Source organism: Elephas maximus, chromosome 12, assembly GCF_024166365.1.
Source record: "Elephas maximus indicus isolate mEleMax1 chromosome 12, mEleMax1 primary haplotype, whole genome shotgun sequence".
Lineage (NCBI taxonomy): Eukaryota > Metazoa > Chordata > Mammalia > Proboscidea > Elephantidae > Elephas > Elephas maximus.
The window spans coordinates 76530037-76557669 of record NC_064830.1 but is presented as its reverse complement, the minus strand read 5'-3'; the positions used below and the strand labels follow the sequence as shown (position 1 = coordinate 76557669).

The 27633-nt window shown below is 46.5% G+C and overlaps 1 protein-coding gene across 3 annotated transcripts in view; it reads right to left on the bottom strand.

Annotated features, from left to right (window-relative positions):
- Positions 1 to 27633, bottom strand: part of ABCC1 (ATP binding cassette subfamily C member 1) — a 178437-nt gene that overhangs the window by 119470 nt on the left and 31334 nt on the right. For all 3 annotated transcript variants that reach the window (XM_049904936.1, XM_049904938.1, XM_049904937.1), the window contains exons 2-3: positions 2356 to 2532; positions 1934 to 2059 (exon numbers count right to left, since the gene is read on the bottom strand). In XM_049904936.1, coding sequence (XP_049760893.1) covers positions 1934 to 2059; positions 2356 to 2532 — 303 coding nt within the window. The remainder of the gene's footprint in view (positions 1 to 1933; positions 2060 to 2355; positions 2533 to 27633) is intronic.

Genomic DNA, 27633 nt, shown 5'->3' with positions numbered 1-27633 from the left:
ATCAAAGTTGACAACAGCAACTCAAAAGACTGGATAGATAGCTCACAGGGCAGTGAGATTATGTTAAAGGAGGAAGAATAACTCAGAAAAGGCGGTTGCACTCAGAGGGTGGTTGCACAACTTGAAGAATGCAATCAATGTCACTGAATTGTGCATGTAGAAATTCCTGAATTGGTGTATGCTCTGCTGTGCACATCCTCAACAACAACAAAAATAAACTATTAAAAAAAAAAAGACCTATGGAGCACAGTTCCACCCTGACACACATGAGGCCACCCAGAGTCAGAATCAACTCAACAGCAGCTGGCTTTTTACTGGTTTATGAGCTGCTCTGGCCAAAAGCAGGCTGCCTTTATACTCCCTGCCAAAAAATACAGTCCAAGACCTTCAGATCAGCAAAGCAAGACTCCTTATTTACCCACTCTCTTGACATATTTACGTAGTGCTTGCTGTATACTAGGCACAGTCCAGGCTCTGGGGACAAAAAGAGGGACAAAACCCAACATGAAGGTTGAAGCCCAGCAGGAGAGTCAGGTACTAAGCAAACAGCCCCACAAACAAATACAGTGTAGCAGTGGTTAAGAAAGAGCCCAAAAGCGGGATCCAGGTGGCCTGGGTTTAACTCTGGTTCTGTTGATTTATTGGCTGCGAGACCCTGGGCCAGTTCCTTCGCGTCTCTGTGCCTCAATTTGCTTATCTATACAATGAGGATAACAAGCAAACATACTTCATCTAACTATGGGACAGTGCTACATGTGTTGGCTACCAGGACGCACCGTCCAACCTGGCTCCAACATGTCTTTCCTAGCCCGTCTTCTCACATCTACCAACCCCCTCACCCACTCCGTGTTCTTGCTTCTCAGAACTGCTTGTCCTCCTCCTTCTCCAGATGTCCCCTTTTAGCCTCCAAGACCCCATGAACAAACTGTCCTCTCTGCTCAGAACGTCCTGCCCTAAACTCACTCCCTCCTCCTTCTGCAACACTAGAGGCCTACACTCTCCAAGAACTTTCCAGTCTTCTCCGGTGGCCCACGGCACAGGGCCCACATGTGGAACCAATCCTTAATTCAGAGCACACCATGCTATGATCATGGCTCAGAGGCCACAGAATGCCAAGGGCTAAAAACTTGGCCTCTGGGGTCCACCCCTCACTAGGCCATGTATTAGCTGTATGACCCTGAGCAGGGCACTTAACCTCCCTGTGCCTCAGTTGCCTTAGCTGTAAAATGGGACGACAACGCCTTCAAACCTCACAGGAATGTTCTGCAAATTAGATGGATTAAGACAGGTAAAGCATCAAGACCAGTGGTCAACACACAGTAACCACTTGCTATATGCCAGCTGTAACTAAAAAACTCGTTTCTCTGTCCACATCAGGCCCTCCTTGAAAACTCTATGGGGCAGTTCTACTCCGTCCTATACGGTCGCTATGAGTCAGAATCGACTCGAGAGCAATGGGTTTGGTTTGGTTTTGGTTATCTCCCACTAAACTGTGGATCCCATGAGCAGGGCAGTTTCTTATCATTTTGACATCCCTGCTCCCTAACCAGAGCCTGAAAACTCAAGAGGGCATTAGATTGCAGAGAGTTAGCCTAAAGGTAGCCAGGCAAGAAAAGAGTACAGTAACAACAATTAAAAAAATGGCATCTGCCATTCAGTTTCAGTGTCAGGAGGGCAACAAGGCATGGTGGGGACTGTGGCAAACTGGATGCCACATGCCCTGTTCAAAGATCACAGCTGCCTCTCAGCTCTAGCTGACTGTTGCCATAAAAAACTGTGAGTTCAATGTTGCCAGTTCCCTGAGTTTTTCAAGAGAAGCTAGATATCTGGATCTCTGCTGTGAGATCTTCTCATTTCTAAATGCCAGCCACTATTTTTGGTCTCCACATGCCTGGGGGGAGAGTTGAAGGCTTCACACCCAACCCACACTTACCATGGTAATGCCCAAGAGCGTTGGACTGACCAGAAACACTGGGGCCAGTAACATGCCCCGACTTCTTTCCCAGAAAGAGTAGAAGAGGTCTGCCCAGCAGACGATCCACAGCAAAAACCCCAAGGCCTGGAAGAGAAGCACATGCATGTCTTAGCAAGGACAGCGTCAAAATCCCTTGTTTGCTTCCCTGACTCCAGGGCCCCAGTATCTATCTACCACATTATTACCCTGCCTTCTAGAGAAAGGAACTTAGGGCCAATAAAAACCCATTGCCATCGCATCGATGCTGACTCATAGTGACCCTACAGGACAGAGTAGAACTGCCAATGGAGATAAAGGAAAAGGTCAGTTTTCATCAACCACCATACACACCCACGCAGGTACACACACCCCCACCATGATGAAAATCCCAAGGGACTTACAGTTTTGGCTTTGTTGAGATGTGTCATCTGAATGTAGCCCCGGTCATGTCGGGAGAGATGGAGGAAGTAGAAGGGGAAGCAGCCCCAGAGGTAAATACAAGGCACCCATACAAGGACGGTGTTCTGAAAGCACTTGGTGAAGTCAGGGTTGCTGGTGTACCACGTGACGTTCCAGTCCTGTGGATACAAACATGCTCGGGTCAACAGGACATGCCAAGGAGGGCCAGTCAGTCACGTGGAATTCAACTAGCTGCCATGGGATAACAGTTTATAAAGAAAATATTCCACATTCTACTTTGGTGAATAGCGTCTGGGGTCTTAAAAGCCTGTGAACAGCTATCTAAGACACTCCACTGGTCTCACCCCTTCGGGAGTAAGGAAGAATGAAGAAAACTAAAGACAGAAGGAGAAAATTAGTTCAAAGGCTACCATGGCCTCCACCAGACTGAGTCCAGTACAACTAGATGGTGCCCAGCTACCATCACTGACTACACTGACAGGGATCACAATAGAGGGTCCCGGAGAGAGCTAGAGAAAAACACAGAACGAAATTCTAACTCACAAAAAAAGACCACACTTACTGGCCTGACAGAGACTGGAGAAACCCCAAGAAGAGGGCCCCTGGGCACTCTTTTAGCTCAGTAATGAAGTCACTCCTGAGGCTCACCCTTCAGGCAAAGATTAGACAGACCCATGGAACAAAACAAGACTAAAGGGGCACGCCAGCCCAGGGGCAAGGACTAGACGGCAGAAGGGGACAGGAAAGCTGGTAATAGGGAATCCAAGGTCAAGAAGGGAGAGTGCTGACTTGTCAAGGGGTCGTTAACCAATGTCATAAAACAATATGTGCACTAACTTTTTAATGAGAAACTAGTTTTTTCTGTAAACCTTCATCTAAATAAAATTAAAAAACTAGCTACCATGAGGTTTCAAAAAACAGAAAAGACCCTTTTGTCCAAGGGCCTCTCAGGCTGAACACACAAACTCAAAAAAGATCTGTAGCTAAAATGACTTAACACATAAGTAATGAGAAATAAAGATACATCTTCTTTTACCTAACAGGCTAGTTCCCAGGGACTGTGGCAAGTCCCATTTTTGTACAGATGATGGAGACTGCCACTTAAAGGAACTGTGAATGTTATTCATTTGTAAACTAAAGAATTCTTTAGTCATATGAATCACCCCTACTTTACTGTCTTAGGAAACCCTAATGTCATAGTGGATAAGAGCTATATCTGCTGATCAAAAGGTCAGCAGTTTGAATCCACCAGGTGCTCCTTAGAAACTCTAAGGGGCAGTTCTACTCTGTGCTATAGGGTCACAATAAGTCAGAATCAACTCGACAGCAACGGGGTTACTGCGTTACGAAGAGAAAGCTTTCTCATCTTCTTCATCACCATCCCCATGAACATCACCACTATCACTTCAATCAGCACCACCACCACCACCATCACCACTACCACCACCGTAACTGCCACCACCATCACTACTACCACCTCCATCACTGCCACCACCACCACCATCACTGCCACCACCTCCGTCACTGCCACAACCACCACCATCACTGCCACCACCTCCGTCACTGCCACAACCACCACCACCATCACTACCACCATCATCACTACTACCACCTCCGTCACTGCCACCACCACTGCCACACATCTACCACGCACCCACCCATCAAGGCATACACCCATTCATGCACGAATCAATTCATCCGTCCGTCCCTCCGTCCGTCCGTCCATCTACCCACCCACCCACCCATCAATCATCCACTCATCCATCATTCCCCAACCAACCCATTTAATGTACCAATCGATCCATCCACCCACCCAATCAATCCATTCATGCGTCCATGTCTCTCTGTATTAGATGTGCTAAAATTTCTTCAAACTACACAAATGGGTATCCAGTGAAAAATGTCTTTCGCCCTGAATTCGCAGCCTCCTCAACCCCAACTCACAGGCCAACTACCATTGCTAACTTCTTGTGTATTCTTCTAGGCCTATTCCAAATACTACATACCTATTTCCCTAAAAAAAAAAAAAAATTCCCTAAATAGTACCACAATACGTATATCCTCTATTCTCTACCTTGCTTTTTTTATTTAACAACTAATATTGGAGATTGATTTTTATCAGTAATGTAGGTCTGCTTTATGTTCTCTGTATTTTATTTATTTTGAACAATGGGGTAGAAGTGACAAGTCTTCTCATCCCATCCTCTAGACCCCCAGTTCCCCTCCCTAGAAGGTTTCTTGTCTATCTTTCCAGAAAATAATTTATACATGTATAACAAAATAAGTACCTATGTTTCCTCCTGTTATCAAATGGAAAAAGCATGCTCTACACATTATTCTGTACTTTGCTTTCTTCTCTTCATAACAGAGCGTAAAGGTAAGCCTCCTCTGTACGCGAAGAGCTTCCTCACGCTTTGCTACAGCCACGCTGCATTCCACTGTATGGATGGACTCTCACTGATTTCATCAATCCACCGCTCATCTGACATTTGGGTTGCTCTTACAATGTGCCAGTCAATAATAACCTTGTAAAAATCCCATTTCACACACAAGGGAGTATATTTGCAGGATAACTTTTAAGAAATGGGCCTGCTGGGCCAAAGGAGGTATGCATTTAAAAAGTAGATAGACACTGCCCTCCAACAGGTAACATCAATTCATACTCCACCTAACAACGTCGGACAGCTACTGCTTCCCAAACCACAGTATATTACAAGCTTTTGATCTTTGCCAATCTGGTAAATAGAATATATAGCTCATGTCTAACTTCCTTCTGCTTATTGTGAGCGAGATTGAGGAACTTTTCATGTGTGTTTAAAAGTCAGCCAGGTTCTCCTGCTCAGAGGAAGCTTCACAGACTTAAGTATTTGCACAGACTTAAATATTTGCCCTCTCCTTCTGGATAACAACCTCCAATAGATCCTAATTGCCTTAAAGAGTCAATTCATTCAGGCCCTGGCTGTCTCTCCTACAACTCTTCCCACCCCGTTTCCCAATGTGCCAACTCAGGCATTTACTGAAAGGGCTGTTTACCAAACACATGTCAGGCCCTGTTCAAGGTATGGGAGGTTCAGGAAGGCCACGGTCCCTGCCGTCAAGCCATTCCCCAGCTGCTGGTTAAATGGATACTTCTTGCTAGACCTTGTTCCTGCAATGCCTTTCCTGCCTGGTATACTCATCCTTCAAGACTCAACTCCAATACCTCCTTTAAGAAGCTGTCCTCTTCACTTCCCAGACAGTCAGGCTCCCACCTCCAGTTATCTCACTGGTCCCACCAGGCTGCGATGACTGACTTAGTGTCTATCACTGCTTCTGTACTGTGGGGACTCAGTGCAAAGATCGTGCTGTATTTATCTCATCTCCTACCCTCTTCACCTAGCAGGTACCCAGTGGTCACTGAGTAAATACATGATCCAAGCCACTCCTTCCCTTCCCAGTGTCATTTCCTACTTTGACTTAAAATAACAATCCACCCAGGCAGAGGCACGGGTGCCATGGATAGGATCACTGGCTTTGTGGTCAGGTGGATATGGATTCAAATTCCGACCCTGATCCCGCATGAACCTGGGAGAGTCACTTAACTTCTCCAAACCTCGGTCTTCTGTAAAATGGTCAGGAAAACACACCAGCCTGAGAGGGTGTTGGTGAGCACTAAATGGGACGAGGTACAGACAGGTGCTCTGCATGGGACCGGCACCATCGAGAGGCAACACCTGGTGGCTACTAGTTGTTGTTAATTGCCGCTGCGTAGATTCCAACTCACGGCGACCCATGTGTGCAGAGCAGAAATGCTCCATAGGGTTTTCAAGGCTGTGACTTTTCAGGAGCAGATCACCAGGCGTGCCTTCCAAGGTGCCTCTAGGGGATTTGAACCATCAATCTTTCAGCTAGTAGTTGAGTGCTTAACCACTTGCGCTACCCAGGGACTCCTGGTGGCTGCTAGTAGCAGATAATAATAATCAACAACAGTCATCTCCACTACCACCAGTGCTGCCCAGAGCAAGGAAGTAAAAAGGAGGAAGTAAGTAAAAGGAAGCTGGGGGCATTTAAGGACATGGAAACTCTGCAAAGGAGATGGCCAGTGAAAAGCTTGTCACGGAAGGAGTTTGCTCTTCAGAAGGAAACCGGAGAGCACACAGAGCCAGCGTCCAGCTCAAAGCCAGATGGTGGCCCTGGCCACGTGGGCAGGTGGGAGGGAGCAGGAAGAGGCACAAGGAGGGGAAATCCAATTCTGCACGTGTACTTTTACTGCTGCAGGAAGCAGCCCGCCCTTGCTTCCAACCCTGACCACACCCATCGCAAAGCGGGGTAGGGGGGCCTCGATGTGTCTCCTCTGAAGGAAGCCCCCTGATACCCCCAGGAGGCAAGGACTGCTGCTCCGCCTCTATGTGGGCGTTCTGGAGGGATCTCAAATGCTGGGGCCACTGGAAGGCATAAGGACTGGACGGTTCACTCAGATTGTTCATCACTCATTACTCCCACTCAAGGGATAGTAATGGCCCCTGGTCTTCCCTGGACTGTGCCCTCCTGATTCAGGGAGCTGAATGATCAAGCCAGGCCAACAGCTGCTCTCTGATTCTGCTGGCAGAGTGTGCGTCGGCCCAAATCAAACCCACTTCCATTGAGTCAATTCTGACTCACAGAGACCCTATAGGACAGAACAGAACTGCCCCATGGGGTTTCCAAGGCTGTGAATCTTTAAGGAAGCAGACTGCCACACTTTTCTGCAGCAGAGAAGCTGGTGAGTTTGAACCTCCGACCTTTTGGTCCACAGCTGCGCATTTAACCGCTGTGCCACTAGGGCTCCATGCACAGGCCCAGCCACCCGGAAAAGCAGTTCTGCCACAGGAGACAGGAGGCCTAGAAACAGTTACACCTGCTAGCCATGGTATTTTCAATTCCCTCATATGCCTGCACAAGCTGGACAATGAAAAAGGAAGACTGAAGGAGAATTCATGCCTTTGAATTATGGTGTTGGTAAAGAATACTGAATATACAATGGACTGCCAAGACAATGAACAAGTCTGTCTTGAAAGAAGTACAGCCATAGCACCCCTTGGAAATGAGGATGGGAAGACTTTGTCTCACTTTGGATATGTGATCAGCAGGGACCAGTCCCTGGAGAAAGACATCATGGTTGGTAAAGTAGGGGTTCAATGAAAAAGAAGACCCTCAAAAGAGATGGACTGACTCAGTAGCTGTAACAATGGGCTCAAGTACAAAGATCATGAAGATGGCACAGGACTGGGCAATGTTTCCTTCTGTTGTACACAGGGTCACTGTGAGTGGGAGCCAACTCAACAGCACCTAATAACAATACACAAACCTAAAGGCTGGGGGTTCAAACCCACTCAATGGAGCCACAGAAGAAAAGCCTGGAAACCTGCTTCCATAAAGATTACTGCCAAGAAAATTTTATGGAGCAGTTCTACACTGTAACACATGGGGTCGCCATGAATCTGAGTCAACTCGACAGCAGCGGGTTGTGACCGCCTGTATTTCTTGGCTCAGGGCCCCTTCTTCCGTACTCAAAGCCAGCATCCTTGGGCTGAGTCCTCTAACTGACATCTTACGGGTTCTCTTCTGCCTCCCCCTTCCAATTATAAGGACCCTTGTGCCTACACTGGGCCCACCCAGGCAATCCAGGATAATCTCATCTCAAAGTCAGCTGATTAGCAACCTGAATTCTACCTGATACCTTAATTCCCCTTTGCGGTATAACCTAACATATCATAGTGTAAAAATGGCGTGGAGGTGGCGTCTGACCTCCACTCTCTTCAAAAGGGGGAAGGAGAATCAAGATCAGCAACAACCCAAGGCTGATTCCTATGAGGCACAGGTCAGACATGCCTCCTCTCTCCACCATCTTTGCCACCTACACCAACAGTTCCTCCCACAGGACTCTCTACTTCTCTGCTGGATTCAATAATTCATTGCAAGGGGCACACAGAACTCACAGACCACACTCACGATTATGGGGCTTATCAGGGAAGTAACAGGTTACAATTCAGGTTGAGGAATGCTCAGGATACAGTTCTTCTATTAGGACAGCCTTTTCTCAGCCATGCTCGCAGGCAGGCCTCTCCCTGGCACTCAGCCTCTGCCCTGCTCAGGCAAGTGTTACAAAGCTCCTTTAGCTTTGCCAGTAAGTGCCCAGAGGTACCCCATTCCACCAGTAAGCCTTGGCCCAAAGGTACTCAGTCTTCTGCTCTGTGGGCCGGGAAGGCCACTGTACCGTCTCCTGACAGTCTCTGCTGCCGGTGTCTCCTGCCATTTCTCTGCCACCGCTTCTCACCGTCTTCAGTATTACATCTCTCTCTCCATCTCCTGGTTCCAAGAGCTACTAAGCACAGGGATCCCAAGTCCAGAGGACATGCCCCCTCCCGGCTGTTCTTCCTTGGTGGTAACGGGATCCTCTTTCTGCTCTGGGATTGACTCTTTTTTAAGCCTTTCAGGATGGCGAAATCCCTTTGGTAGGCTACAGTTACCTTATTTGCACAGTCCCACTCAATCACTTGGGTGGGAGTTACAAGACCATGGTGAGAAAGGCCACACAAAAGCGATCCATCGCACCGCACACAGGTTCCAGGGACTAGGAAGTGGCCATCTTTGGGAGGACATTGTTCTGTCTACCATTTCTCCTCAAGTTTATTCTGGTCCATTCTATTGACCTCCCAGGAGAAACACCACTGCCTCTAGGCTGGGTCAGATTCAGAAGCTGCTACACTCCTGCCAGGTACAGGCAAGAAGAGCCCTGGCAGACAAGAATGGCCCCGGGCAGGTCCCAAGACATGGCTTCACATCCATAGACCCTGAAGCTAACAGACTCTCTTAGCTCAGTCATGCTCGTCACAAAAGTGCCCACATGCCAGGGCCTCCTTAGCCAGGGCCTGAGTGTTCCCACGCCACTGCTTCGGCCTGGCTGATGAGGCTTCCTGAAGGATGCTGGGCCAGGGCTTATGGGGGCTCAGCCTGCTCACTTGAGACAGTAGGCTTTTCACAGGGAGGGAGGCTTCGGACAGGAAGATGGGCAGACCACAGGTGGGGGTGTGATCTTAAAATGAAACGCTGCTCAGTGTCACCAACGTCCGGGGGCCAGAGGAGCTCTGATGCTGTTTAGTAACAAGGACCTACTATGTGCCCGGCAATCTACTGCAGCCTCAACAGCCACTTTCCAATTCAATCATCCTGAAAACTCGCCAGGAATCAGTTTCTATCATTCAGGAACAAATATTTGTCGGGACTAAGTGCCAATATCATTGGAGGCAAAATAAAGTTTCCACTCTCAAAGAGTTTCATTCTAGTGAAAAGAAAAAAAACAGATACCAAGCAGATAAATAACTCTGTTACGTCCAGGTCCCTGGTTGCTGCACGCGATTTGCGCTCGACTACTAACTGAAAGGTTGGCAGTTCAAATCCACCAGCGGTGCCGCGGAAGAAAGGCCTGGCGATCTGCTTCTGTAAGATTACAGGCACTGAAAACCCTACTGAGCAGTTCTACTCTGAAACCTTCACATGGTTGTCGCCATAAATCGGAATCACTTGCTTTTTTTATTATGTCTGAGTCCCTAGGTGGTGCAAACGGTTAAAGCTCTCAGCTGCTAACCAAAAGGTTAAAGGTTCGAGTTCACTGAGAGGCACTTAGAAAGAAAGGCCTAGCAATCTGCTTTCAAAAAATCAGCCACTGAAAACCCTATGTATCACAGTTTTACTCGGACACACATGGAGTTGCCATGAGTCGGAAGCAACTCAACAGCAACTGTTGTGGATTTTTTTTTTAATGTTATATCCAACCAGGAAATGACCTGAAGGAAAATAAAGAAGGTAGGAAACAATGGTAAGTGGATAGGTGAGTGCTACTGTTTATATCGGACGGACAGAAAAGGCCTCTCTGCCAAAACTCTTTTGCACAAAGACCTAAAGGAAATGAAGAAACATTTCTTTCTCTATCTATGCCAATAATAACAGTGAGGGTTTATTCAGTTTATTAGTAGCAGGCACCAGGCACCGTTCTAAGTGCTTCACATCACATATAATCCTCACAAACAACTCTGGGAGGCAGGTAGTATGATTACACCCATTTCAGATGCAGAAACTGAGGCCAAGTCACATAACCTGCAAATGGCATATACACCCAGGAATTTGGATCCAGGCGTAGATGTCTCTATGTACACAGAAAATTATACCGTTTACATGTTTTATCATGCGCATGTACCATTGCTCCCATTTAAGATTAGCATAAAAGAGTATACACAGATGCTTGTCTAGGCAGAGAAATTTTCGTAGAAGGATACAAAAAAAAAAAAACACAGCAGCGGCAGCTAACAGTGGTAATCTCCACGGCTGCGACTGATGAGAGGAAAGTATTTGTTTTTGTTTTATGATTTTTTGTACTGTTTAAATTTTTACTCTGCATGTATTACCTCTAAAATAATAATACAACTAGTTCACACTTTAAATAAACAAACAGCAGCAGCAGGAATTTAAGGGTAGAAATTTTTAAATGCTGAGTTGGAAACAAAGAGAAAGCACGTATTTATTAGGTGCCAGTAATAACAGTCATAGCTGCCACACCAGGCATGGTGCTAAGTGCTTGCCGAGCCATGAGTCTGTTCGGACGTCACAAGAGCCCAACAAATCCAGGACTAGTAAAACCCCTCATTTTCCAGGCAAAGACTGTGAGATTCAGAGAGTTTACGTAGTCTCCCCAGGCTCACAGGACCAGGAAGAAGTTGAACAAGGATTTGAACCCACAGGGAGGCTGACACTGAGCTCCTAACCCCTGGACTCTACCACCTAAACCAAAACTAAAAAGCCAAACCAGTTGTCGTCAAGTCTATTCCAACTCATGGCGACCCCATGTGTGCCAGAGTAGAACTGTGCTCCACAGGGTTTTCAGTGGCTGGTTTTTCAGAAGTAGATTGCCAGACCTTTCTTCCGAGGCACCTCTGGGTGGACATGAACCTCCAACCTTTCGGTCACCACCCAGGACTACCACCACCTAAACCAGGTGCTTTTAACACTAAGAGCTTTGCGAGGTCAAGGTCCACATGGTTCAGCCCAAGGCAGCTTAGAAGGCACCGTTCTCCAAAGCAGGGCATCAGAATGTCTTCAGGACTTGAGAGATTTCAAGTTCATCTGTGCAGAACAGAAGATCAAGGTTCTGACTCAGACATGGAAATGTTAGACAACCTGCCCTCCAGTGCAGAGTCGAAGGTAAGAACACAAGCTTCAAGGTCTGGTCCTGTTTCCACCAGCTCACAGATATGTGCCTTAAAAAGAGGTTTCTCAGCCTCAGCACTATTGACCCTTGGGACTGGATAATTCTCTGTCGTGGGATCTCTCTTGTACATTGTAGGATGTTTAGCAGCATCCCTGGTCTCTATCACTAGATGTAAGTAGCATACTCCTCTCCAGTTGCACCAACCAAAAAACGGTCCCAGATGTGCCCAAATGTCCCCTGGGGCAAGACCTCCGCCCCACCCCCCCACACTGCTCTAAAGCAAGTCTGTTCACCTCAGCTTCTTTATCTGTAAAATGGTAACAATCCCCCCCTATTATATCAAGAAGATTAAATGAGGTGACCCAAGTGGTTCCACTTTCCGTCCTGGCAACCAAGAGACTGATCAGCAACACACACAAGAACAGGGTATCATCCATTCACTCATTCATTCATCATACAATGAATATTTATTGAGCGCCTACTATGTGCCAGGCCCTGGGCTAATCATGGAGATACAGGGATAAATAAGACATGGTCTCTGTGCTCTGAAAACTCAGAGTCCATTAAAGATGTAAGCTCACAGACAAAAACATAATTACCAAGAGTGATACAGCTGTGAAGAAAAAGGGAAGCATGTTGGAACTGCAAGTACCAGGGGTAAGGCTGGTCTAGGAAGGTGATAATGGTGAGGGTGGCATGCCTGCTTGCATAAAAAAAAAAGTGGGGATATAAGAGACACACACATACATATTCTCACATGCCAAAAACCTCTCTGAAAGGAAAACCCAGTAATAGTGGTGACTTCCAGGAAAGGGAATTGAGAGGCTGTGACCAGGCTGGGAGGAACATTTTCCCAGGGAATCCCCTTCTAAGCCTTTTGAATTTTGAACCACAAATACACACCACCTTTTCAGAAATGAAGGCAGACAGGGAGGAAGACAGAAGGGAAGGGAAGGAGAGAAAAGCAGAAAGAAATAAACACAAGCAACAGCAACAACAACAAAGAATGGGGACCCTGGAGCACGTGGCCTGGGATTGACTCCAGTCCACTTATTCACCTCGTAAACTTCAGGTAATTAGTTAATCTCTCCAACCTGCATTTCTTCATCTGCAAACTAGGACCAATAATGGAATCTACTGCACCACTGTGAGGAATCAACAATAAGACTAGACCCCTAACCGGTACCCAATGCTAAGAGCTGAGATTGGCAAGATGTGGAGCAACGGTTGCTGGCTCAGCATCTGCCAGCCACAAGGTGACAGCACTAGCTGATGCAGGGTGCAAACCACGGACTGTAGTTCACACTAATGATAATAATGATGATGATGATGATGATAAATGGCAGCTATCACTACCACCACCCATCCGTCAGTTGGTCGTACTGTGGCAGCTTGCGTGTTTCTGTGATACTGGAAGCGATGCCACTGATATTTCAAAAAGCATCAAGGTCACCCATGGTGAACAGGCTTTAGTGGAGCTTCTAAACTAAGACAGACTAGGAAGAAAGGCTTGGTGATCTACTTCCAAAAATTAGCCAATGGGTTACAACAGAGCATTGTCCATCTTGGTTGCTTTGGACGTGTCAACAGAAAGGATAATTGCTGGAGGAGGACTTCATGTGTGGTGAAGTAGAGGGCCAGCAAGGGTGAGCGAACCCTCAGTGAGATGGATTAGCACAATAACCATAACAACGGGCTTGGACGCGCCAGCAATGGTGAGGATGACACAGGACTGGGCAACATTTCATTCTGTTTTACCTAAAGTTGCCATGAGTTGGAGTCAACTCAACAGCAGCTGGCTAGCTAGCTATCACTCATTACATGCCAGGCACTGTACTCAGAGTTTTATATGCATCATTCCACTTTATCCTCCCAACAATCCTATGAGGTAGGTACTGTAATTATTCCCATTATACAAAGAGCAAAATGGAGGCAAACAGAGGTTACCCCAAGTTACAAAGGGAGTACCTGGTAGAGCCTGGATTCAAAGCTAGAGAGGCTGGCTCCAGAGCCCAGATCAAACTGGAGAAAAGAAGGAGAACTGCACAAATCCAAGGAATGGACTATCCACACCAAGGACCAACCTTGGAGGGTGGGGGGGAGACGTCGCAGGCCATGTGAAAGGCCAAACTTAGAAGCAACCCAGGGATGGGATACCTGGCTAAGGGGTATCTGCAACAAGAGGGAAAACTGAGAAAAGGAGTGCTCACAGGCCCGCTGTGAGATCAGGGGCCCTGCTGGGCTTCTGGACCCGAATCCTGTTTAGAGACAGCATGGGGTGTGTGCTTCCTGACCGCAGTTCTGAAAAAGAGCCAGCAAAAGTCCAAGTTGGCTCGACGCGCACAAGGCAGGTGCACCCAGAGTCTGAAGGCCAGAGCCACTGCCTAAATCGCCTCAGAGAACAGAGGATTATCTTCAGGCCTTGAGGGCTAATGTGATGAGTTCTGCTGACTTGTTTGGTGCCTGTTAAACCTTTGTTCCCTCCAATTTCTCCCACTTGTAATGGAAATGTCTAGCTTGTGGCTGTTCCACCATTGTGCTTTCGAAGCAGGTAACTTGCATTCTAGATTTCACAGGTGAAGAGGAATTTTGCAGAAGATGAGATTCTGAACTTGGAGTTGATTTAAGACTTTTGCTGTGATGTGATGGGGGGAGCTGGCAGCACCATGTGCTGGAAAATGGCAGCGGATGCCAGCAGTGTGCTGGTGGCCATGCCCTCTCGCCCACGGCTGGGCGGGACTGCAGCCTCCCTCACCCTCTGACACACCAGGGCAAAGAATAATGTCTGGAAATAATCTAGGGGGAGGGAGGCAGCCTCCAACCTTACCCCAGCACCCAGGAAGTGGTCCCCTCTTGCCTGGGCTAGCACCCCAAGCCCTCACCCACCAAAGCCCAAGATGCAGGTTTGCCTGCCTTGGCGAGAAAGGAGATGAGTTACAAGCAAAACCAAGACTCCTGTTGTAACAGCACTTGAAGTGTTGAAAAGCAACCAGCCACGGCATGTACATCACAGGCAGCTTGCTACAACCTGCTCTGATCCCCAGCACTCCTCACACCAGGGGGCCTTCCATATGGAGCGAACACGTGTCCTTGCTCTCTCCATCCAGCCTGTCTCCCTAACTTCTTCTCCAGCCACCTGCTTTCCTCATCCCAGATTCTTGTACTTCACCAGATCCTCCATTTGGTCAAGTTCCAGAGTCTGAATGGAGGTCGAGCAAGTGCCAGGCACAGGAATACAGGTGGGGACACAGCACCAAGCAAGACAGACACCACTAGACAACCATTTATTGAGCAGCAGCCCAGGTGCTGAGGACCCCGCAGTGAACAAAGGCCCTCTTTGTCCTCCTGGAGCTGAGAAAGATGGTAAACAAGATAAAGGAGATCTATGCAGAGTGTAGAAGCCCTGGTGGTGTACGGGTTAAGAGCTTGGCTGCTAACCAAAAGGTCTGCAGTTCAAATCTACCAGCTGCTCCTTGGAAACCCAATGGGGCAGCTCTACTCTGTTCTGTAGGGTTGCTATGAGTCAGAATCAACTCAACAGGAATGGGTTTGGTTTTTTTGGTATGCATAGTGTAGGAGTCGCTCAACTGCTAAACAAAAAGTTGGCAGCTCAAACCCACTAGTGGCTCCATGGGAGAATGATATGGCAGTCTGCTCTTGTAAAGATTTACAGTCCTGGAAACCCTGTGGGGAAGCTGTACCCTGTCCCATAGGGTCGCTATGAGTCAGAAACAACTTGATGGCAACGGGTTTTTTATGAATAGTGGGGGTGCAGGGGATGATGACTAGGACTCAGGAAAGGGAAAGAGAACTTGGTAGCCAGGGAAGGCCTCAATGGGAAGAGGATATCTGAGTAAAGGACTGAAGGAAACGAGGAGGTAGAGCCCAACACTATCTGGGGGAAGAGTGCCCCAAAAAGGGGGAACAGCAAGTGCAAAGGCCCTGAGGTAGGAATATGTCTGGCATTTGTTAAGCCATAATAGGGCAGCCAATATGGCTCCACAGTAGAAGATGAGGCCAGGGAGGCCGACTAGGGGAAAAGGTGAAACGGAAAGCCTGTGCAGGACTCACAGCCACTGTAGCACCCTGACTTTCACTGAGTGACATGGGGACTGCGGACCTGATGTGTCAGGACGTGATTTATGTTTTAACACGGGGTTCTCGATCTCAGGCAGGTTTGCCCCTCAGGGGACATTTGGCAACATCCGGAGACATCTGTGGTTGTCACAACTGGGGGCGGGGGGTGCTATTGGCCTTTTGTGGGTGGAGGGCAGGAATGCTGCTAAACACACAAAATGCACAAGACAGCACCCCCAAAACGGAGAATTATTGGCCTCCGAATGTCAATAGTGCTCAGGTTGAGAAATCCTATTTAAATTTACAGAATCCCTACCCTCACCAAGTTGACATATATCCCACACACCTGCCTTATCACACAGAGGGGGTTTCAGCTCCTGACTGCGTTATCCCAGCCACGTAACTTTGGGCAAGCAGTTAAGCCTCAGTTTCCACAACTGTGAAGTGGGAATACTAAGGAGATTATACAAATTAGCATTTCATTAAGCACAGGCCAGAGCACAAAGTAGGCATTCAATAAATGTCACTGCTATTACTGTTACTACTTGGGGATTCATCTCTTGATCTCTCCCCTTCCCATTCCCCAGCCTTGAGCCACTACTGTGAGCCAGGAACCACGCTGAGCATGTGGAGTAGGCAGAATGGCCTCCGAAGACATCGCATCCTCATCACCACAACTGCAGACACGTCACCTTACATGGCCAGAGGGACTTGGCAGACGTGATTCCATTAAGGATGTTGAGATAGGGAGATGATCCTGGATGCTGGGGCGGGGGGGGGACATAATCACAAGGGTCCTTAGAAGAGGGAGGCAGGACGGTCAGGGTCAGAGATGGAGGTGTGACAACAGGAGTCCAGGTTAAGGTCAGCGATGTGGGGCCAAGACTCAAGGAATACAGGTGGCCTTGGGTAAAGGCCGGGAAATGAATTCTCCGGAGCCTCCAGAAGGAACACAGTCCTGCCTTTCAGACTTCTGACCTTCAGAACTGGAAAACAATAACTTTGTGTTGCTTTAAGCCACTGAATCAGTGGTAATTTGTTACAGCAGCCATAGGTAACTAATATTTGTAACTTGTTGCCAGTGGAGTCTGACTCAGGGCAACCCCATGTGTTACAGAGCAGAACTGCCCCATGGCGTTTTCTCCAGCTTCCAGGTGGCACAAACAGTTAGGCACTCCACTACTAGCTGAAAGGTTAGTGGTTCAAGCAGTGGCTTAAACCCACCCTGAGGCACCTCGGGAGACAGGCCCGGGCAATCTGCTTCCGGAAGATCAGTCTGAACAGTTCTACTCTGCACACGTGGGGCTGCCACGAGCCAGAACTGACTCAACGGCAACTAACAACAGCAGATCACCAGGCCTTTCTTCCATGGCAATGCTGGATGGATTCAAACCATCAACCTTCAGGTTAGTAGCCAAGTATAAACTGCTCGCGCCACCCAGTCAATAAAGAGAGAGCCAGCAGAAGCAAAGTTTAGCTCCCGCCCTCACCAAGGTTAGGCAACTGTCTGTGCCTCAATCCCGCGTACATGCCATGTTCTGCCTTGAGTGCTCCCCCCGCCCCCCCGCCAACTCTGCCCTGTTTTGAAATCAAACTCAACCAAGCAGCACTTCTCTGTGAACCCCTGGGTTCTGCTCTCCCGCTGCATTTCAAACACCTTTTGTAATTACTCTTATATCCCTATCTCCTCCTACAGTGTGGCTACTTAGAAATTTAGTTTGAATCAAGGGAGCCGGAGACAAAAGAATGTAAGAATTTTTTTTTTTAATTTCACTTTGAGAAAAAGAAAAAAAAATTGCCATTGAGTCAATTCTGACTCACGGCGATCCCATGTGTTACAGGGTGTAACTGTTCCCTAGGGTTTTCTTGGCTGTAATCTTTACAGAAAGAGATCGCCAGGCCTTTCTTCCATAGCGTTGTGGGGTGAGTTTGGACCGCCAACTTTTAGGTTAGCAGTCAGGAGCAAACAGTCTGTACCACTTGGGGACCTTTAATTTGAGCAACAGGTGGCTCATATTAAAAGATATATATAGATGGATGTGTGTGTGTACATACGTATACATAAACAGTAAAGTTATTCTACCTCCCTCTCCCATGTGCCCAGTCTCCTCTGCTCCATCCCACACACCCCATCCCCATACATAAATGTACCTGCATTTGTGAGTTTCGTGTGTAACCTGTTGAAATTTTTTAGGCAACTACAACTCTGCATTCTTATTTGTCCCTTTCTTTACACAAAAGGAGCCCTGGTGGCACAGCGGTTAGTAGCTACAACTGCTAACCAAAAGGTCTGCAGTTCGAATCCACCAGCCGCTCCTTGGAAACGCTGTGGCGCATTTCTACTCTGTTCTACAGGTCACTATGAGTTAGAATCGACTTGACAGCCACGGGTTTGGTTTTGGTTTTTTTACAGAAGAAAAAACCCTGGTAGCACAGCGGTTAAGCACTCGGCTGCTAACTGAAAGGTCTGTGGTTCAAACCCGCCAGCCACTCTGGGGGAAAAAGATGTTGCAGTCTGCTTCCATAAAGGTTACAGCCTTGGAAACCCTATGGGGCAGTCCGACTCTGTCCCATAGGATCACTATGAGCCATAATCCTCTCAACGGCAACAGGTTTTCTGGTTTACACAAGAGCTATTGTACCAAATACGCCTTTCTGTATTTTGACCTTTTCACTTAAAATCTTGGAGCCTGCCCCATGTTTGTAGGTCAGGAGGTTCCTCACTCATTTTCGTCTCAAAACGATCTACAACTGCACTGAATGTGTGGCTCGTACCGTATTTAACCAGGCGCGTGCTGACTACCACTTGGGCTGTTGCCAATCTTTTACTATTCGAAAGAATGACACAATGAACTCTCTCAGAAATTACTTCTTAAGCTAAAGAAAACATGAGAAAGCTTGACCTGCAGAGCAAATGGGATTCGCTTAAACACTGCTAAGATTGGCCGTGGCAGAACTCAAGGAAAAAGGCCCAGGTTAAGTTTGATGACCTGGCCATACACAATGAAAACCATAAAAACAATGATAAACTTTAACCTAGCAATTCCTATGGGAAGTCAGTCTTTAAAACATCACTAAAAGAAGAAAGGAGTCTGTATTCCTCGAAGTTCACGGCTGCATTATAGAATGCTTCATCCCTAGATAGCACAAATGGCTAAGCACTCGGTTACTAACCAAAAGGCTGGTAGGTCAAGCCCACCCAGTGGCACCTCAGAAGGACAGGCCTGGCAATCTCCTTCAAAGACCACAACCTGGAAAACCCTATGGAGCACAGTACTACTCTGAGTTGGAGTTGGCTTAATGGCAACTATTTGATTTTTGTTTTGTTTTTCTACCCTTTGGAGTTTCTTTCCAGCCACAAACTGGCTATGCTGTGACTGGAAAAGTTCCACGGGCTTCCTTTTTGTAAAATTGTCAAAAATGGTAAATAAAAACCTAAAAGGCAGGGACAACGCCTATATTCTGCAAAGGTCATCCCTAAACTGTAGATCCAGAATACACATACCCAGGTAGACCCAGGCAACTTGGCATCACCATCCAAGAGAAAATTTGCAAAGGGAATAAAAAATGGAAATGATCCAGCTTTGCCGGTGACCTCCCAATACTTGGGAAATATGAGGCTGACTCACATGAGATCAGTCACGCCACAGCCATTCATGTGACCTCAACCCAACAGAGCTCTGCCGGGGAAAGCCCAGCACCCACACGTACCCAGTGTGACAACCACCTCTATCAACAGATAGGTCAAGACAGAATGAGGAGAGAACACAAAGAAAACAGAACAATGGCCTCTGGGTAGTTGGGAGTCACATTACACAAGTATTTAGCTATACAAACTCAAACTTATCGGAGCATTCAAAGTCAGAGAAAGAGAAGGAAGGTGTATATGCTCTGCTATTCCACGCATGAGCAGCTTTCACACACAGAAGTACTTGTGCCTGGGTATTAAACAGAGGAATATTTTTCACTTCCATTTTTCTAGACCCATCTGATACTCTTTCATTTGGGGGCTCCCACTTGGTTTTACTTTTTTTAGTAAAACCAAGTGGGAGCCCTGGGGGGCACAGTAGTTAAGTGTTTGGCTCCTAACCAAAAGGTCAGCAGTTCGAGTCCACCAGCCACTTCTTGGCAACCCCACGGGGCAGTTCTACTCTGTCTTGTAGGGTCACTATGAGTCAGAACCGATTCGTCCGCAATAGGTTTGGTCTGGTTTTAAAGCAAAATGATCAGAAGCACAGACTGTGGAGTTAGTCCACCAACGTTCAAATCCCCAGTTCCTTCACTCCTTGGCAGTTATTAATTACCCACCTTTCTGTGCCTCAGTTTCCCACCGGTAAAATGGAATTAAAAACAATGCGCCATGGTACAGCCACTTTGGAAAAAAGTTTAGTAGTCCCTCAAAAAGTTAAACATAGAGCTACCCTATGACTCAGCAATTCCACTCTTAGATGTACATATCCAATAGAACTGAAAATACACGTCCACACAAAAACTCGTGCATGAATGTTCACAGCAGCACTAATCATAACAGCTAAAAAATGAAAACGACCCAATGTCCATCAACTACAGAATGAATAAACAAAACGTGGCATATCCATACAATGGAACGTTACTCAGTAATAAAAATGAATGAAGCACTGATAACATGCTACAACACAGATGAACCTTGAAAACACTGCTGAAACACCCCAGTCACAAAGAACCACGTACTGTATGAGCCTATGTACAGGTAGTTCCCGACTTGCAAAATATTTGAACCAAGACGAACTACACTTACAACCATCTGCTTTTTTTTTTTTTAACATCTCATAGTGTAATATGTAATACATAAAATGTTGCAGCACACAATTGCTGATATTATCATTCTCTGTAGCTTATATGTAATGTTTCCAACTCCTAAAGACAAATAAAGATTGGGTTTATATAAAATAAGTCAGTCACAATTGGACAAATACTGTATGAGACCACTATTATAAAAACTCATGAAAAGGTTTTCATGCAGAAAGAAACAATCTTTGATAGTTATGAGGGAGGGAAGGGTGGGGAGGGAATAGACAATAAGTAAGTGGTAACTTTGGTAAAGGGTAACACAGTATACAATACTTGGGGAGTGAGCACAATTTAATCAAGGCAAAGTCACAGAAGCTTCCTACCTGTAAAAAAGAAAAAAACAACCATTGCCATCTAGTCAATTCTGCCTCACAGCGACCCTATAGGACAGAGTAGAACTGCCCCACGGGGTTTCCAAGGAGCAGCTGGTGGATTCAAACTGCCAACCTTTTGGTTAGCACCCAAGCTCTTAACCACTGTATCACCATGGCCACCTTCATAGATACATCCAAACTCCCTGAGGGAACGAGTTATTGGGTTGAGGCTGGGGATCATGGTCTCGGGGGATATCTAGCTCGACTGGCATAATATAGTTTATAAAGAAAATGTTCTACATCCTACTTTGGTGAGTAGCTCCTGGGGTCTTAAAAGCTTGTGAGCGGCCATCTAAAATAAGATACTCCACTGGTTTCATACCATCTGGAGCAAGGGAGAATGAAGAAAACCAAAGATACAAGGGAAAGATTAGTCCAAAGGACTAACAGATCACAACTACCACAGCCTCCACCAGACTGAGTCCAGCTCAACTAGATGGTGCCCGGCTACCACCACTGACTGCTCTGGCAAGGATTACAATAGAGGGTTCCAGACAGCGCAGGAGAAAAATGTAGAACAAAATTCAAACTCACAAAAAAAGACCAGACTTACTATCTGACAGAGACTAGAGAAACCCCAAGAGTATGGCCCCGGATACCCTTTTAACTCAGTACTGAAGTCACTCCTGAGGTTTGCCCTTCAGCCAAAGATTAAACAAGCCCATAAAACAAAACGAGACTAAACTGGCACACCAGCCCAGGGTCCAGGACGAGAAGGCAGGAGGGGACAAGAAAGCTGGTAATGGGAAACCCAAGATCAAGAAGAGAAGAGTGCTGACATGTCGTGGGGCTGGCAATCAATGTCACAGAACAATATGTGTATTGTTTAATGAGAAACTAATTTGCTCTGTAAACTTTCACCTAAAGCACAAATTTTTAAAAAATTAAATTTTAAAAAAGATATTAAAAAAAACGATCAGATATGTAGAGATCCTGACAATAAAAGGCAATAATAATGAAAATTTTTTTAAAAAGAGGTATTCGACTTACACCAGAACTGACTTACCACAGAGTGTAGGAATGGAACCCTGTCGCAAGTTGGGGAACTACCTGTATATGCCATGTCCAGAATCCATAGAGGCAGACAGTAGATTAGTGGCTAGCTAGGGCAGGGGGATGAGGAGGCTGGAAGATGACAGCTAAGGCGTACAGAGTTTCTTTTAGAGGTGACAAAAATGTTCTAAAATTGATTGTGATGTCTGCACAATTCTGTGAACATATTAAAAACCACTCAGCTGTATACTTTAAATGGGTGAATTTCATGGTACGTAAATTATATTTCAATAAAGCTATTAAAAAAAACAGCACCCTGACCTCAAAGGGTTGCTGTGGGGATCTGTGGTATAATGGACCACTTTTGTGTGGCCCTTATCACCATGGTCTTGTAACTCCCACCCAGGTGATTGGGCAGGGGACTGCAAATAAGGCAACTTTGGCCACCAAAGGAACTGATCACTTTTGCCTTAAAATAGAGCCAATTCCACAGCAGAGAGGACCCCACCACCACCACCAAGGAAGAACAGCCAGGAGCAGAGAGCATGTCCTTTGGACCCAGGATCCCTGTGCTGAGAAGCTCTTGGAACCAGGAGACAGACAGACAGAAAGAGAGAGAATGAGAGCTGTAACACTGAAGACAGCAAGAATCGGCAGCTGGGACCCGGCAGCAGGGGAGGGTATGGTGGGATTCCCAGGCCAGAGAGAAAGCTGAGTGACTTCGGGCAGAGGCTGAAGGCCAGGGAGAGGCGTGCCTGCAAGCACAGCTTGGGAGAGGCTGTCCTAATGGAAAAACTGTATCCTGAGTGTTCCTGAGCCTGGATTGTAACCTGTTACTTCCCTAATAAACCCCATAACCATGACTATGGTCTTTTAAGTTCTGTGTGGCCATTGCAATGAATCACCAAACTCGGCAGAGAAGTAGAGAGTGCCATGGGAGAGACGCTTGGTGTCAGAATTGGTAAAGATGGCGGAGAGAGGAGGCATCTCTGATCTCCGCCTCATAGAAATCAGCCTTGGGTTGTTGATCTTGATTCTCCTACCCCTTGTGAAGTCAGAGGTCAGGCACCACCTCCACACCATTTTTATAGGATTAAATGAGTTAATCTATTTAAAACAGTGGCAAATACCAAACCTGTTGCTGTCGAGTCGATTCCAACTCATAGCAACCCTACAGAACTGAACAGAACTGCCCTACTGGGTTCCCCAAGAGTGGCTGGTAGAACTGAACCATCGACCTTTTGATTAGCAGACGAGCTCTTAACCACTATGCCACCAGGGCTCCAGGGCCCCCAGTAGGTGTGATAAAATGTTAGCTATTATTCTTAAAGGATAAAGGTATGGGAGGGCTATTACAAGAAACACAAAACAATAAATGGTAACTACCAATAAGTCTCAATGCCTAGAAGGTGGTGACTATGGCAAACTAGAGCACAGACTCCGTCAAAAAGCAGAACCATTCCCCAGTTCCAACAAGCTGCTGCCATGTGGAAATGGGAATTCAGCATGCCAGGACTTCTCTCATTTTTAACAGAAGCTAGTAATCTGGAATTTCATATGAAATGCCCTACTTTTACATAACAGCACTATTTTCTCAAAAATCATTTGTGTCACAAGGCGATTACGAGGCCAAGAGACAGAAAGGGCCACATGAACCAGAGACTACATCATCTCATGACCAGAAGAACTAGATGGTGCCTGGCTACAACTGATGACTGCCCTGACAGGGAACACAACAGAGAACCCCTGAGGGAGCAGGAGAGCAGTGGGATGCAGACCCCAAATTCTCATAAGAACAGACTTAATGGTCTGACTGAGACTGGAAGGACCCTGGTGGTCATGGCCCCCAGACCTTCTGTTGGCCCAGGACAGGAGCCATTCCCGAAGCCAACTCTTCAGACATGGACTGGACTGGACAGTGGGTTGGAGAGGGATGCTGGTGAAGAGTGAGCTTCTTGGATCAGGTGGACACTTGAGACTATGCTGGCATCTCCTGCCTGGAGAGGAGATGAGAGGGTGGAGGGGGTTACAAGCTGGCGAAATGGACACAAAAAGAGAGAGTAGAGGGAGACAGCAGGCTGTCTCATTAGGGGGAAAGTAATTGGGAGTGTGTAGCAAGGCGTATACGGTTTTTGTGTGAGAGACTGACTTAATTTGTAAACTTTCATTTAAAGCACAATAAAAATTATTTTTTAAAAAATCATTTGTGCCAAATCAAACACAACTGGAGCAAGCTGTGGCTGAGAACATGAGTTTTGAAGGCAAAAAGCTCTGGTCTACATCCTGAAACTCTGCCAACCTGGCCAGGCCTATGTGGCCTCAGGCAGTGGCTGTGCCTGGCAGTGACCATGCCTGGCAGAACTCAATTTCATCATTTGCAAGATGAGGACAAAAATACCTGATTTTTCAGAGTCATTATAAAGACTGAATTCACACATTAAATTATTTCATCTTCACCCCAAATCTTTGAGTACTACTGTTTACATTTTGCAGAGGAAGAGACCAAGGCACAGAGAGGTAAAGCAGCTTGCCCAAGGTCACAAAACCTGAAAGTGAGAGCAGCAGACTCCAGCACAGGCAGGCTGGCTTCTGAGCCTGAAAACCTGAACTGCTACACGTACTGAAAGACAGAAAATGATGCACATGAGCTGACTGCTTGATCAGTGAAGCTGCTGTTATTATTATTTCCAATTGGGAGATCAGGGCAGGCTTCTTGGGGTAGGTGAGATCTGAGGAGGGCCCAGACATTACAATGTGCCAGTGTGGAGGCAGGAGAGATTGGCTTTCCAAGAGAAGCGCACAGCAGAACCAAAAACAGTTGCTGGGCAAGCTTAAGGTGTGAAGTGCATCAAGAAGTGGAGCAAAGGGCCAGGAGGGGCAGGATGACAGATATGGCTGGGTGGACAGGCGGGGCCCCAGAAAGAGTGAAGCAAGGGAAAAGCAAGCTTCACTTAGGATTCCCACCAGAAAAATACTGCATCACCACACACGGCAAAAACTCCCAGGAATTGTGAAACCAAGAGGGACACTTTCTGGCTTTCTCTTCTTTTGCAATCAGCCAAGAACAGGAAACTGGAAAAGCCCTGTCAACTATAAACTCTCCCGCCCCCAGCTTTCCATCCCACTTCCCTAGCCCAAGCTTCCTCCATTCCAAACTGAAATGTTCACTCTGTACTCCCCAACCTAGCCAGGCAGCACCACGACCCTGGTGGGGAGGAACCACGACCTGGTGATGAAGAGCACAGGCTTTGTTGAACATTACGCTCTTTTAAGAACTATATATATGTAGACATATCTATATAAAAAAAAAAAGTATGTGTAAATACAAACATGTGGGTGCAGGCACATAGATTCATTGAAGACAAAATTACAGATACTCTTCAGACACAGCCAGACACCTTCCAGGATTGGTTTTCTGGGTTTGAAGGCTTAGGACCACAGACTCACGGAACAACTCTGTCAACTGGCATACCATAGTTCACAAAAATCATGACCTGCACCCTAATGTAGTGAGTAGCGTACTTGGTCTTAAAAGCTTGTGAGTGGCCATCTAAGCGACAACTATGGGTCTCTACTCGCCAGAAGCAAAACAGTAAGGAAGTAACCAGAAGCTCAGAGAAGAAACAAATCTATGTGAGCCACAATCTCACTACCCTGGGACCAGAAGAAATATATGGTGCCCAGCTACCACTCCTGACTGCTTTGACCGGGGTCACCATACTTGGTCACAGATAGAAGGGGAGAAAAATATGCAGGAGAACTCAAATGTTCATCTAAAAAAAAAAAAAAAACCCACAAGCCAGGCAAACTGGAACAGTAAAAAACAGAGGACTCCCTGAGACCATCGCCCCAAGACACTCTTTAAACCTAGAACCAAGCCTACATGCCCTGAGACTGATTACCTTTTAGCGAAAGAGCAAAGTGGCACATAAAATAAAGGCTAGTACCCCTAAGATAAGTGTCCTACTTAAAAACCATCAGGATGAGACCAAAAGGTCAACAATTACTCAGAAGCAAAGGTGAGAAGATAAAGCAGCAAAAGCAAAGGTGAGAAGATAAAGGCGCAGGGAAACTAGAGTACTGGAAATGGGAACAAACAGAACACGATTAAAGAGAACGCTGACAGACACACTGTGGTAAACGTAACTAATGTCACTGAAAAATTTGTGTGGAAATTGTCAAATGGGAACCTAAACTGCTATATAAACTTTCACCAAAAACTCAATAAAATATTGTTTAAAAAGGAAAAAGAACTATCCACCTGGAATCAAAGTGACAACAGCAACCTGAAAAATTAGATAGGAAGCTTAGGGGGCAGTGAGTTTATGTTAATGGGGGAAGAACTCCGAAAGGGAGGGTGAGAATGGCTGCACAACTCCAAGACTGTAATCACTGTCACTGAATTGCACATGTAGAGACTGTCTAACTGGTGTATGTTTTGCTTCATATATTGCCAACTAAAACAACGTTTTTTTTTTTTAAAAAAAAAGAGCATGTGCTTTGGAGCAGTAGAGCTGGGCTTGCGTCCTAGTAGCACCCCTTCCTGCTGGGTGGCCTTGGGGAAGTCACTGTACCTCCATGAGATCCGTTCCCCATGTGCATCTCATATGCTTTCCATTTTGAATGAATAACACCTATCACTCATTGTGGCTGAGATAACGCCTGGCCTGGACTACGAGCACTCAGTGCTGGGGAGAGGGAGTAGCCATCAGGAGCTAAGTTTCTGCTATTCCTTCTACCAGATTACTATCGGGTTTTTTAGTTGCAGTCATCATCATCACCGTCTGATGAAGCCATGAAGCCATGTGCCAAAATGCTGAACCTCCCTGGGAGACTTACTTTCATTCTTTCTTCAGGATTGGCCAATGTCATTTGGCATAGTCTGTTGGAAAAGACGCCTCTCTGGCTGAACCCAGGTCTGCCTATCGCACCTGGGTATTAACAACCCTTCCAGAGCCAACTGCCATTGACCTGGGAAGTACCCGCAATAGCTATTTTGAAACAGGTCCCTGTAGTGGCAACTGGGAACCCTCCCAACACAGAGGAAGGAAGGTGACACACTTGAGAGCCTGGACCATAGGGACAAGAGTCAAGGTTCAATTCCAGCTCTGCCATGTATGAGCTGTGGAACCTCAGGCATGTCACTTAACCTCTCTGGGCTTCCATTTCCCCATCTGTAAAATGGGAATAACAGTCTACTGACTTCATAGGACTTTCAGGATTAAATGAAAGCACTCTAAATAGTGCCTGGGGGTACATCATACAAGTATAGGTAGTGTCCGACTTACAATGATGTATTTGAGTTAGCATTCGAGTGTGACTAACCGCACTTACGACCGTCCTTTTTTTGTTGTACGGGTTATCTTTAGTTATATGCACTACTCACAACGTTGTAGCACGTAATTTGCTCACGTCATTATAGTTATAAGTTTATATATAATGTTTCCAACGCCCAAAGACAAATAAAGACTGCAGTTATAAAGATACTGATAATAAAAGACAATAATAGTGAAAACTTAAAAAAAAAAATGAGATATTCAACTTTACAACAGAACTGACTTACGACAGAGCTGTCCCAGTCATAAGTCGGGGACTGCCTGTATCAACTATTATCAGCCCTACCAAGCCCTGCAAGGCATGGTCATGCCCATCACTCTCCTGGGGCTGTGATGCTCCAGCCACACTGGCCTCCCCCCAGCTGTCCTAACGCACCTGGCTTCTTCCCACAGCGGGGTCTCCCCCAGGTTGGTTATGGCCTGGAA